This window comes from Salmo trutta, chromosome 9 (assembly GCF_901001165.1).
Source record: "Salmo trutta chromosome 9, fSalTru1.1, whole genome shotgun sequence".
NCBI classification, from domain to species: Eukaryota; Metazoa; Chordata; class Actinopteri; order Salmoniformes; family Salmonidae; genus Salmo; species Salmo trutta.
In genome coordinates, this window is record NC_042965.1 from 12,660,761 (window position 1) to 12,675,406 (window position 14,646).

At 41.2% G+C, this 14,646-nt stretch overlaps 1 protein-coding gene across 2 annotated transcripts in view; it reads left to right on the plus strand.

Annotated features, from left to right (window-relative positions):
* Positions 1-6,427, plus strand: part of LOC115199909 (neurogenic locus notch homolog protein 1) — a 44,754-nt gene extending 38,327 nt beyond the window's left edge. Inside the window, exons 30-34 of one of the 2 annotated variants that reach the window (XM_029762449.1) lie at positions 164-326; positions 1,682-1,980; positions 2,112-2,259; positions 2,523-2,620; positions 3,567-6,427. In XM_029762449.1, coding sequence (XP_029618309.1) covers positions 164-326; positions 1,682-1,980; positions 2,112-2,259; positions 2,523-2,620; positions 3,567-4,955 — 2,097 coding nt within the window. In that variant the 3' untranslated portion in view covers positions 4,956-6,427. Of the gene's footprint in view, positions 1-160; positions 327-1,681; positions 1,981-2,111; positions 2,260-2,522; positions 2,621-3,566 lie in introns of both variants that reach the window. The other variant, XM_029762448.1, reaches the window with a different exon arrangement.
* The last annotated feature ends 8,219 nt before the right edge of the window (positions 6,428-14,646 follow it).

The window sequence follows — 14,646 nt, forward strand, 5'->3', positions numbered from 1 at the left end:
TCTTTTGTGTTGGTTTTTGGTTTTATTGTCCAGAATGTCAGCATTTTAATACATAAAAGTCGGTTAATTAAACCTCAGTTTTCAAATAGGTTTGAGATGAAATGCTTTGGATGCGGTGTGAGCTAATTGATTGTCCGTCCACCCCCTGGTCTGGTTCCAGCAGTTTGAGGAGCAGGTGATGCTGGACCTGGATGACCAGACGGACCACCGCCAGTGGACCCAGCAGCACCTGGACGCGGCTGATCTCCGTATCCCCTCCATCGCCCCCACACCCCCTCAGGGGGAGATTGAGAACGACTGCATGGACGTCAACGTACGGGGACCAGGTGTGTTCACAGCCACTCGTTTCGTTCTTAGGGAAATGAAGACAGATTTTAGCTGTGAAGTTGACTGATGGTTGGGGGGTCTTTTTTTACCTCCATGTCTACTGACAAGGGTTGAATTGATTATTACATTTCATGAAATTGTATTATTCTTTGTGAATATAGAATGTATGTATTTAATTTGGTGTGTATCAGGTGTGTAGGACTTCAGTAATACTGTTGTATGGAATTGTTGTATTTTGCCCCAGCTACTCTTATATTTACGGTGCAGAGGTCATGTACCAAGTATTTTTTAGAGTCACATTTCAGTTGTCAGTACTGGTGTAGAGTTAGAAAAGGAGAGATGAGAGGTCTTCATAATTATGTCATCAGAAGTGGCAGGAAAAATGTGGATACAAATATATATATATATATATATATATATATATATATATATATATATATATATAAAGTATTTAAATATGATCATTCTAATAATTTGTATTACTCACAAAATACATATTCCTATTCAGTTGAATTATATTACCTTAAAATCTTGCTTTGTGTAGACGTCAAACTAAACTTATGGTCATGTTTTAAGGTATCTTTCTGCCTCAGATATTAGCTGATTGAGTGTGTGTGTGTGTGTGTGTGTGTAGGAGTAGCTAAAGCCCTGTGTCCTCAGGGTAAGGGGATCCAGATCAAAGCATGCGGCTAGAAGCCCTGAGCCCAGGGGAAAACTCCCTTCCTGATTCCTGCTTACATTCATCATTGGACCACTAATAGGCCTTTCTCTTCATATGCTTTATTAATAAAACCAATAACTGGCCAAAATACAACACCCTTTTATTAAGTGTCAAACCCCCTGAAGAGTGTTTTAAGAAAATCAACAGTAACATGCTCCTGGAACTAAAGCACAGCACACACACACGTTTTCTCTCCCTAACCGATCAATGAGCCTGAATTGAATCTGTGAGATCTGGGGCTCGCTATTCTTTTGAAGAGGAGAAACCCATCCAGGTCGACTGGCTGAGCCTCCCCTCAGAGATGATGATGCTCAGTTTTCCAGCTGCCTAGGTTTCACATAGCCTGGCCCGTTTCCCCAAGCTCCTCAACGCCGGGCTTGATCAGAATCCGTTATCGAAAAGAGAGCTGTGATGATTCACCCAGGCAAACGCATCAAATCCACATTCGATTTGTTTGTTGCTTTGTTTTGATCTTCCCCGTGCTTTGAAGTTCTGACTCTTACTGTTTGTACCAGGAACTGGGCTCTGTCTCATGCTGACCCTGCACTAGTGCACTGACTGCCAATGCTGAGGTATAGTTAACTCCCCTGGTCCTAAAGTATGGTCTCTCCCTCCCTCCCTCCCTCTGCCCAGATGGCTTCACCCCCCTGATGATTGCCTCCTGCAGTGGAGGAGGTCTGGAAACAGGCAACAGCGAGGAGGAGGAAGATGCCTCTGCCAACGTGATCAATGATTTCATCTACCAGGGTGCCAAACTCCACAGTCAGACGGACCGCACGGGGGAGACCGCCCTCCATCTCGCTGCCCGCTACGCCCGCTCTGACGCTGCCAAGCGTCTGCTGGAGGCCAGTGCGGATGCCAACATCCAGGACAACATGGGCAAGACCCCGCTACATGCTGCCGTGGCTGCCGACGCTCAGGGCGTCTTCCAGGTTGGGGTCAAATGCAGTCTCATGTGTGGTTTTGAGTAGCAAAGAGATCTACTGTATTGGATTGGCAATGTGACCTTTCTTCCTTAGTATCTCTATAGATAATCTCATAACCAGCTCGTGTCTTCCTGTAGATTTTGATCAGGAATCGTGCCACAGACCTGGATGCCCGGATGCACGATGGCACCACCCCTCTGATCCTGGCAGCCCGCCTGGCAGTGGAGGGCATGGTGGAGGAGCTCATCAACTGCCACGCGGACGTCAACGCTATCGATGACTTCGGTAGGGCTCTTATGTCAATGTTGTATCTCTATCGGCTCCTTGGCCTCGTCGTACTCTCTCAACCAGAGCTATAGTGGAGCACTTTTTAATCCATGAATTTAATCAAACGTTACATTTGTCATTAGAAATGGGTAGAATTAAATAAAAAATGCCTTTTTACAAAAGTTGAAATAATGTGGGGTTTGGAAAGAAATGATAGTCAGGTTTCTTTAGGTCAGTTTAGACAGGCATGGCTTGATGTCTCTCCCGCTCTCCTTCACCAGGCAAATCTGCTCTGCACTGGGCAGCAGCAGTGAACAACGTGGAAGCAGCTATCATACTACTGAAGAACGGCGCCAACAAGGACATGCAGAACAACAAGGTAAGGCATCTCTGCCGGCTGATAAAACACCATAGAATAAGCTGCCTCCATAAGCTATGTTGCTTTTTCATTGAACCTTTATTTATACCGGTTATTCTCAGTAGCTAGGTTTCCATCCAATTGGCGATATTCTGAAATATAAAAAAATTTGCTTTAAATAAAAAAGATGCGCATTTTCCCACTGTTGGTGTGTTTCCAAATCTGTGCGTGATGATGTAGTGCACGCAAATGTACAGTACTTTTTCGCCTAAGTTTTCATCTACCGAATAAAAATCTGAAGTTCAGTGTGTTTCCATCGCATTTTCAACTCTACCGATAGTTCTGTCACAAAAACTGTTGCGTTAAATAGCAAGTGCGCCTAATCTGGTTTTGGCACACGCGCTCCAGCCAACAGCTCTCAGATACAGTGCGGGTAGGCTAGTCTACATGATGAGAATATTTGTATTTATCAAACGGCAGTCAAGCATCAATAATCATGTCACTAAAATAAGATCCTCTATATTTATTGGAAAGGAGCATCAAGCTCATCACCGTGCACTTTCACCACCCTGTGAAGTTCATCAGAACTTATTTCATCTGTAGCCTAATAAACTGCAGGCTTTTCTGGGTCGTAGTGGGAGGACCGTAAAACATATCATCGCGTGACTCCGAGTTTACTTCTATATGATGGTTATTATGGCGTTTCCACCGCCATTTCTCGCATAATTACTTTTACCGACACAAAAAACATCCCACCATATCGAACGAATAAATTATTTGTCAGCGTTTATCAAATTGTACCGAAACTTCCATGACAGCTGTCGTGATTTCTTAAAAATATGGTATGACTTTACTCGCATAAAAACTAAGGATATAAACGTGGTTACTGAGATACAATCAATTTTGTGAGAGAGCTGTCTGTCTGTGGCCCACTGTAAACATGTTTCTCACTGTGTGTCTTCCTCAGGAGGAGACCCCTCTGTTCCTTGCCGCCAGGGAAGGAAGCTACGAGACCGCCAAGGTCCTGCTGGAGCACTTCGCTAACCGCGAGATAACTGATCACATGGACCGGCTGCCCCGAGACATTGCGCAAGAGAGGATGCACCACGACATTGTCCGTCTCATGGATGAGTACAACCTGGTCCGCAGTGCACCCGTACACAGCCATGGCCATGGAGGCTCCATGGGCACGACCTTGTCCCCCCCCATCTGCTCCCCCAATGGCTACCTGGGCAGCATGAAGGTCCAGGGCAAGAAGGCCCGCAAGCCCAGCGCCAAGGGCATCGGCTGCAAGGACGGCAAGGACATGAAGAACAAGAAGAAAACCTCCCAGGATGGGAAGGGAGGAAGTGTGATGGATAGCTCAGCTGTTCTGTCCCCAGTGGACTCCCTGGAGTCTCCACACGGGTATATCTCTGACGTGGCGTCCCCTCCCATGATGACGTCCCCCTTCCAGCAGTCCCCGTCCATGTCGCTCAACCACCTCCAGGGGATGTCCGACCCCCACATGGGGGTCAACCACATGGGCATGCCCAACAAGCAGGAGCTGGCACACATGCAGTTCGACGCACTCCCGCCCCGTCTCACCCACCTTCCAGTGTCAGGCTCCAATGGCTCGGGGGGCATGAATGGCCAGTGTGATTGGCTCTCCAGGATGCACGCCAGCATGGGCCAGCCCAGCCAGTTCAATCCCATGAGGGTTGGTCCTGTCGGTGGGCAGGGTGGTCTGCACAAGGGGGGCGGGCAGCAAGGCATGATGACCTCTCTCCACAACGGGCTCCCCACCGCCAGCCTGTCCCAGATGATGAGCTACCAGGGCCTGCAGAACACCCGGCTGGCCTCACAGCCCCATCTTCTGCAGCAGGCCCAGCAGCAGATGCAGCAGCAGATGCAGCACCAACAGAACCTGCAGCAGCAGCTCCAGCAGCAGCAACAGAGCATCCAGCTGCAGCACCAGAACTCTAACACTGGCACTAGTGGCCATTCCATCAGCCAGAACTTCATCAGCAGCGAGCTGAGTGGCTCAGAGCTCCAGCAGGGCACAGGGAACCAGGGCTCCATGCCCATCCATACCATCCTACCCCAGGAGACCCAGATCATGAGCCAGAACCTGCCCAGCACCCAGTACCTCACCCCTCCCTCCCAGCACAGCTATTCCGGCCCCATGGACAACACCCCCAACCACCAGCTACAAGTCCCCGACCACCCCTTTTTAACCCCCTCCCCCGGGTCTCCCGACCAATGGTCTAGCTCCTCCCCGCATTCTAACATGTCCGACTGGTCAGAGGGCATCTCGAGTCCACCAACCAGCAGCATGCCGTCTCAGATCGGACATATCCACGACCAGTTCAAGTAGAGAGTTATGACAAGATGGACCGATTTTGATATTTTTGTATGAAAAGGCACTCTTGAGAAAACAGAACAAAAAGACAGAGCTATGAACTGATTTGACTGAAGGATCTTTTTAAATGCTTTTATACTAACAGTAAGAATTACCTATGTTTTATTCATTCTGTTTTTATTTATTAATGTCTTATTTATACCTTTTTTTTTTCATGTGCTTACAGAAATGTTGGATCCAAGGTGTGAGGCCATAGTCAGGGGACAGTGAAACTTATAGGCATACAGTAGCTTTGCTTATTTTTTTTTGTAGTGCTTTTGTCTGCAGTATACCAAGTTATTCTGATGTACACTGGGTATTTATTTTTGTAGAAATTTTGCCTTTTTCATTTTCCTAATATCTTTCATCAAAATCTTGTTTATAGTTGAATTTGTTTTTATTGTATAATCTTGTAAAAACAACCGTGATTCTATAGAGCACATTCTTAAATCCAGTGTTATTTCAATGTGTTTGAGTTTTGTTAAATACTCTAGCGAATTCAAGAACTGCATTTATTTGTCGACATTCATAAAAGTCAGTCTTATTTTTCCCATCTGTGGTCAGGGATGCTGTATGTATGAATATTATATATACTACATTAGCTGGTTTCCATGTTAACATTTCAAACAGGTCATCTAACCAAAACCAAGAATCAGCTAAATTAGGTGCTAGTAGGTGTAGGTAGTTCTTGGATCAATGGAGCATAAGCATCTTGATTTGATTGTTTTGTATGTGTGTGGAGCGTGTATGTGTTGGGGGTAGGGAGTAGGGTGGGGTAATGTACAGCATAACCCAAGCTTTGAGATTGGCAGTTAATGGACTGGGCTCGGGTCTCTGTAAGTCTGTGTCCCTTGTTACTTTTAGTCGTTCAAGAAATGGCCGGGTTGTCAAAACGTTTCAGATGTTATTCTGAGGGATCATTTGGAAATGAACTTACCCTCGCCCTCCAACTGTTTGAGCCTGTGGCTGGTGTTTCAATGTAAATATGAATATGCATTTCCCTTACAAGCAGGATTTTGTTTCAAAAATCTTAAGCATGCCATTCGGATAAGAGGTTTCACAATGATCCACAGTAATTAAAATATATATATACATACAGAACATATATTTTACTCAGTATCACTGAGGAAAAGAGGTCTGAAAGATGTATGTAAACAACATAAATAGAGATATTTTAAGCCCTTACAGATAAAGAATAACAGAAATATTGAGGACTTATTTATTGACTGTTTCTGTGATACAAAATTATTCACAGATTACTATTTGGACGAATGTTGGATGAATTTTTACTCTATGTAAAAAGGAAGACTGAGGTGTCCTGTTTCTATAGCGTGTCCTTCCCTGATAATTTGTGAGACACTCTGAATGGTAAATGTTCTCAATTTTATTCATTAAAATCCTAGGCTGTAGTATCTGCAATAAAATGTTACCTTCCTGCAAAGTTGTAATTTGCATAAAAAGTATTTTTCTTCCTCTACCTGACTGAAAAAAAAATGAAATACAAAAAAATCGTATAATAACAGACATTATTACGTCTTTGATCTTTGCGTTTTGAAAATCAATTGACTGGAGGTAATAACTCCTCCTTGTAAAGTATACCAAGTCTTTCAGTTCATCTCAATATAGAAACGTTGGTCTACGGCAACTCGGCAACCATGCAAGCACAATCAAACTCAATTGATAATACTGATACAGAAAAACAGAAAGTGACAGTGAGCGATAGTGTGTTTGTGAAGGAGAGAGACATGCCTCTCCAAATTGATACTTCATGTTATTAGTAGAGTTTTCACACTCAACAGTAATCTCTAATGAATTACGTTTTTTATTAATTGACAGAGATTTTCACATTGTCTTCAGAGACTATACTTTTTTCCCACCAACATTCACATCTTATTGATATCTATTGACAGTATCTGGACAAATTAGTCAAGTATTGAAAAGTAATTTATTCCCGCATGAGGCGGATGCTGTAGCTGCCATAATGGGATACCTTAGTGGGGCAATATTTAGTAGTGCCTTTTAGGACTTCACAGCTGAGTCGATTGAAAGAACTATAACTCCCACTATGCATAGGGCCCAATATGTTGCCTGGATTCAGAGGTCAATAAACAAACCTACGTTATATGATTCAGACAATGAACAATTCATAAAAACAGTTATTTGCTGAGGCTTTCACCAACAGGCCTTTCAAGATTCCAACTCTGTTTTATTAGCATTATTGTTTTGCTCTCCCTCTACTCCATGATGCAAGGGGCATTTTCAGGTACAGGCGTTTTCAGGTAAGACATCAGGTTTGTTCCTCTGAACATCTCATGCTTATTAGGACAAGAATCATGAGCACAGCACTGACCCAAATCCCCAATTTAAAGATAAATACTTTCCCCAAATACTGGACCACATCCGCCTGTGGTCCCATGTGGCTCAGTTGGTAGAGCATGGTGTTTGCAACGCCAGGGTTGTGGTTTTGATTCCCACGGGGGACCAGTACGGAGAAAAAATATATGAAATGTTTGCATTCACTACTGTAAGTCGCTCTGGATAAGAGTGTCTGCTAAATGACTAAAATGTAAAAAAATTAAATAAAAAAAAAACAGCATGGGCAATGGCACCTACGAGCAGCGGTACCTACTCACAGGTGAGCAAGGAGCATCCACCAATTGACATTTTGCACACTTTGTACTGGCCTATCTTATTCTGTCCAACCTGCATGCCCACTTTTGACTATTGTCATGCTCTATGTCCTTCTAGATGAGTACCGGAAGAGAAGCTATGGACACATCTTCCTCTACACTGGCAACGAGGGAGACATCTGGGCCCATTCTGCACTAACTGTCATTTTTATTTAGACATTTGGAACAACAAAAATAAATAATCATAACATTTAAAACTATATAAATATAAAAATACGTACAAAAATAAGACTCATCAATATAAAAAAGTAACAAAGATACATTTGTATTGATTTGGCACTCGAGCATCAATACATTACCCATCCCCCAACAATGTCAACCAAGAGTCAAGACTAAACCAATTCACCTTGGTGGTGTTTTCAACCAAGATCTCAGCGATCACTGCCTCATTGCCTGCATCCGTAATGGGTCTGCGGTCAAACGACCGCCCCTCATCACTGTCAAACACTCCCTAAAACACTTCAGCGAGCAGGCCTTTCTAATTGACCTGGCCCGGGTATCCTTGAAGGATTTTGACCTCATCCCATCAGTAGCGGATGCCTGGTTATTCTTCAAAAGGGCCTTCCTCACCATCTTAAATAAGCATTCCCCATTCCAAAAAAATTGAACCAGGAACAGATATAGCCCTTGGTTCTCTCCAGACCTGACTGCCCTTGACCAGCACAAAAACATCCTGTGGCGTTCTGCATTAGCATCGAATAGCCCCCGTGATATGCAACTTTTCAGGGAAGTTAGGAACCAATATACACAGGCAGTTAGGAAAGCAAAGGCTAGTTTTTCAAGCAGAAATTTGCATCCTGTAGCACAAACTCAAAAAGGTTATGGGACACTGTAAAGTCCATGGAGAATAATAGCACCTCCTCCCAGCTGCCCACTACACTGAGGCTAGGAAACACTGTCACCACAGATAAATCCACTATAATTGAGAATTTCAATAAGGATTTTTCTACGGCTGGCCATGCTTTCCAGTTGGCTACACCTACCCTGATCAACAGCCCTGCACCCCCCACAGCAACTCGTCCAAGCCTCCCCCATTTCTCCTTCACCCAAATCCAGATAGCTGATGTTCTGAAAGAGCTGCAAAATTTGGACCCCTACAAATCAGCCGGGCTAGACAATCTGGACCCTCTCTTTCTAAAATGATCTGCCGAAATTGTTGCAACCCCTATTACTAGCCTGTTCAACCTCTCTTTCGTATCGTCTGAGATTCCCAAAGATTGGAAATCAGCCGCGGTCTTCCCCCTCTTCAAAGGGGGAGACACTCTAGACCCAAACTGCTACAGACCTACAGTTGAAGTCAGAAGTTTACATACACCTAATCAAAATACATTTAAACGCCGTTTTTCACAATTCCTGACATTTAATCCTAGTAAAAATTCCCCAGGTCAGTTAGGATCACCACTTTATTTTAAGAATGTGAAATGTCAAAATAATAGTAGAGAGAATTATTTATTTCAGATTTTATTTCTTTCATCACATTCCCAGTGGGTCAGAAGTTTACATACACTCAATTAGTATTTGGTAGGATAACCTTGGAATTGTTTAACTTGGGTGAAATGTTTCAGGTAGCCTTCCACAAGCTTCCCACAATAAGTTGGGTGAATTTTGGCCCATTCCTCCTGACACAGCTGGTTTAACTGAGTCAGGTTTGTAGGCCTCCTTGCTCCCACATGCTTTTTCAGTTCTGCCCACAAAGTGTCTCTTTTGGTCCATGGATATTCCTGACTAAATCCTCATTTGTGATAGCATTCTATAAGGGGAAATCGCTGACTGTAAGGCACGTTCAGGTGCCGTCAATTTTAAGTTAATTTGAGATTTATATGATCACAGGTGCGTAAGTTCCAAATGGGCTTCTTAGAACCTGCGTAAGCAAGGTTTTTTATGCTCAGTATCTTTTATAAATCGAACGTAAGCACATCGTCGGAAATTATCTCACAACTAAGTTCAAGTATAAATCTAAGATTTTTTAAATAAATGAGGCCCCTGGCCTCCACAATCACCCAACCTCAACCCAATTGAGATGGTTTGGGATGAGTTTGACCGCAGAGTGAAGGAAAAGGAGCCAACAAGCATTCAGCATATGTGCGAACTCCTTCAAGACTGTTGGAAAAGCATTCCAGGTGAAGCTGGTTGAAAGAATTCCAAGAGTGTGCAAAGCTGTTATCAAGGCAAAAGGTGGCTACTTTAAAGAATCTCAAATATGAAATATATTTTGATTTGTTTAACACTTTTTAGAATCCATATGTGTTATTTCATAGTTGTGATGTGTTCACTATTATTCTACAATGTAGAAAATAGTAAAAAAAAAATAAAAAAAACGTGAATGAGTAGGTGTGTCCAAACTTTTGACTGGTACTGTATGTATGTATGTATGTATGTATGTATGTATGTATGTATATATATATATATTCTGCATTTTGACCTCTCTCTAAGCATCCTCTGTGACTTCTAGGAAGATTTTAACCCACAAAACTCCAACAATTCTCAAAATTTTCACCATCATTTTAAAGCTCTGGTTATTTTGTTGCTTTGACAAGGTCATTTCTGAAGATCATTATTTATTTGATGAGATTAGTAATCAATTTAAGGTCCAAAAACCCTGTCCCTTGTTTTAAAGGGGCAGTGCAGTCAAAAATGGGATGTTAGTTCTTAAAAAATATATATATTTCCACACACTGAGGTTGAATTAACACTCTGAAATTTTGAAAATGATAACACCCTTTTTGAAGAAAAAGAACCCACCTGGAATTTCAGCCTGTTCAGGTGGGATGGATATTTTGGCCCACAGCATGACATCACAATCTGATTATTCTGACCAATGACCAGTTATCTTTATTTGCATATGTAACCTCCTACTTTAAATGGGTAAGCAGGGTAGGCTATAGAGTTTAGAAGATCCTATCCGCTAATCAGGGCTGTGTATGTAAATCTATTTCAATTTGTATCAGCATGCCCACACGATCAGACTGAGCATTTTAATGGCAAAAGTACCCTAATTTAAGATATCAACCATGTTGCTTTATTTGGCACTTAATAGGCACTTACTGTAGTCTTTTTTAAATTCTTGAGATGGCAACTGTTTGGTGGAATGACCCTGTAGCCTTGCTCATTTCAACATCATTTGAAATGCCCATGCAGTACACATGGCTTGCTTCTAGAACACTTCGCTGTAATTTTTACATTTACATTTTAGTCATTTAGCAGACGCTCTTATCCAGAGCGACTTACAGTAGTGAATGCATACATTTAATTTCACACATTTTTTTTTGTACTGGCCTCCCGTGGGAATCAAACCCACAACCCTGGTGTTGCACACACCATGCTGGCGTTGCAAACACCATGCTCTACCAACTGAGCCACCCTAGTACGCTTGATTTTTCCATAGTATGGTTTCCTCAGTGATGTTTTGTTCTTTATGTTTCTGTTCTTTGTTGCCTTGATCAGCCCTCTCCACAGCCAGCAACATTTTCTCCAATGGAGATCTGGACCCATGGGCAAATGGAAGGGTAAGATATGAATAAAATGTGTATGACTTTTGTTCTGTAGGTGAGAAACTCATCACTGATTGCATCTCAGAGGGGGCTCACCATTTGGATTTGAGGTGAGAGGACTTATGTCATTCAAAAATCGCACTTGACCTTCTTCCACAATCAACTACTGTAAATTCAAAGAGTATACAATTATTTACTCTAGAATATTATTTAGTATCTTATACGGTACCATCACAGGCATGGTTTCAATTCAATGCTAATATTATCCCATGCGATCTTACTTCCCAGAGAGACCAATGATGCTGATCGGGCATCTGTTATAAAGGCCTATATGATGGAGTCAGATACCATCGCCCAGTGGGCGAAAATGGAGAGGGAGAGATACTGATGAAATGCCTTTGACATGGATTGTAATGATCGAGTGACAGAGTTGTAAAATGTTCAATAAAGTGTTTTAATGTTGACATTTATACAAAATTAAAGCTGGCCCGTGGTTTAATAAAACATGATTCAGAACACATTTTGAAAGGTCAAGAGTTTAAAACAGTTCACAGACCCAGACACACTGATCCCATTAGCTCCCAGCCCTTGGTTTAGCATGTTCATGCCCAAGTTGAAAGAGATTTAAATCAAGACATGGGTGTAGTACTTTCCATCTGAGTCACTGGTGTTGCAGTTTCATCACACAGGCTGTTCCAAAATACAGTGTTGCAAATGTCATAGGCGCATAGTTGAATTGAAATGGAGAGATTCTGACCAATGTGTATAATTGACTGCAAATGTTTACAATATGCAAGAAAAATACAATAACTTATATTTCTTATTTTGCCTTGAGGTCCCAGGTGGGTGCCACGGTTGGGTATATGGCGTTAGCAGTTTGAAATAAAATGGTCCTCCACAGCTTGAGGGAATCAGAACAACACCAGACGTGATTAACCAAGACAGTATTAACACGCTGTTGACCTTGGTTAGCTAACAGCTGTCAGCAGGCAGCAGCTGACTTCAAAAACGCCAATATTCTTTAGTTTACATTGTTATAAAACATGGCTTAGGGAAATGGCTTATTTCGTCATTCCTCACAGAATGACGTGTAGATTCATTCCAGATTCCAGTTATTGTAATAATCAGGATATCTTTGGTTTATAAAAGTTTAGAATCCATTTTGAGAAACAAAGTTCTAAAAAAGGAATCTGAAATCCAACCAGCAGTATACTAACTGATCAGAAATGTGAAAGAGGGATAGATAGCAAGCAGAGAGCCCTTATTCATGACATGTACTATAAGTGCATGCGCAGTTTGAAGGTTACGGAAGTACATCCAGCAAATGGTTGAAAGACTGTTGGAAAATGACATTCCTTATTCCACACCATGAATATGTAAAACAAAAATCTGTGCAAAACTACCCACTATACACATTTCCATAACAAAACAGTAATTTTTGGATGTCAAAATAGTTTCATAAGGTTATCCAGAGCAACGTTGAAGGCACAAGTGAAAACAATGAAGGAGGAGAGCGCTGAACATTCAAATTGGGAAGAAAACTAAAATCTCACACTATACACCTAGGATGTTGAATTGGGTCTCAAAAACATTTAAATAAAATACCACTACAAATAGAATCAAAAGAGTGAAAATGTACATATTACATTCCCAATAGATATTTACAGGAATGATGGTGAAGTATGGGAGTTACAGCCTATCCAGATATACAGTGCCTTCAGAAAGTATTCACACTACGACTTTTTCCACATTTTGTTGTTTTACAGCCTGAGTTTAAAATGTCGAGTCAAGTATTCAACCCTTTTGTTATGGCAAGCCTGAATAAGTTCAGGAGTAAAAATTTGCTTAACAAGTCACATAAGTTGCATGGACTCACTTTGTGTGCAATAATTGTTTAACATGATTACCTCATCTCTGTACCCCACACATGCAATTATCTGTAATGTCCCTCAGTCGAAAAGTGAATTTCAAACAGATTCAACCACAAAGACTACAGGTTTTCCAATGCGGCGCAAAGAAGGGCACCTATTGATAGATGGGTAAAACTAAAAAAAGCAGACATTGAATATCCCTTTGAGCATGGTGAAGTGATTACACTATAAATGGTGTACCAAAACACCCAGTCAATACAAAGATACACTTCATATTTTCAAGCATGGTTGTGGATGCATCATGTTATGGGTATGCTTGTCATCGGCAAGAACTAGGGAGTTAATGATAAAAAGAAACGGAATTGAGCTGACACAGGCAAAATCCTAGTGGAAAACCTGGTTCTGTCTGCTTTCCAACAGACACTGGAAGACAAATTCACCTTTAAGCAGGACAATAACCTAAAACAAGGCCAAATAAATCAAATCCAATTTTATTGGTCACATACATGTGTTTAGCAGATGTTATTGCGAGTGTAGCTAAATACACACTGGAGTTGCTTAGCTAGATTAAATTGAATGTTCCTGAGTGGCCAGGTTACAGTTTTGACTTAAGTCAGTTTGAAAGTCTATGGCAATACTTGAAAATTGCTAGACATCCATGTTCAACAACCAACTTGACAGAGCTTGAAGAATTTTGAAAAGAATAATGTGCAAATATTGTACAATCCAAGTGTGTAAAGCTCTTAGAGACTTAACCAGAAAGACTCACAGCTGTAATCACTGCCAAAGGTGATTCTAACATGTATTGACAGGGGTGTGAATACTTATGTATTACATTTCTTTATACACTTGCTAAAAACATGGTTTTCACTTTTTCATTATGAGGTATTGTGTGTAGATTGGTGAGAGAATACATTTATTTAATCAATTTTGAATTCAGACTGCAACAACAAATTGTGGAATAAGTCAAGCGGTATAAATACTTTCTGAAGGCACTGTAGTATACCACAATACACTACAAATGAATTAAAATGATACTAAATTCAGCTTAAATCGCAAACATTTGTAGAACTAAAACTACCCAAATGTCCACTCCAACTTACACTAGTTTGACCCCACAACAAAGGAAAGCATGACAAATAAGAAAAATTTAACATTCATTAAATATAATAGCAGCTGAGTCAGTCAAATTCAAAACACAAGGAAATTAAACAATAAGTGCTTGCAGTCCCCATACACAAAAAGGTTCACAGTATGCAATTAAAATCAGACTATTCTATGCCTGATATGACTGATTCTCTTTTCAAAATCTGTATAAAACCATTTCTTAAGAATGCGATCAAGAGACCGGAGAGTGAGAGGATCCAGGGACACAATGTTTTATCACAATACTTGGTCATTTACTGTAAACCCACATCTTTTTTTAATTTTTTTATAAATACTACAGTACGTACTATAGAATTCCATAGTAAACTGTAGTATACTATACACTGTAGTATCCCTCAATTATGTGTAGTACTTACTATAGAATGTTCTAGTAAATACTACAGTAATGTCCACAAAAACACTACACTTTTATAACTATAGTAAATACTACAGTATTTAATTAGCATAT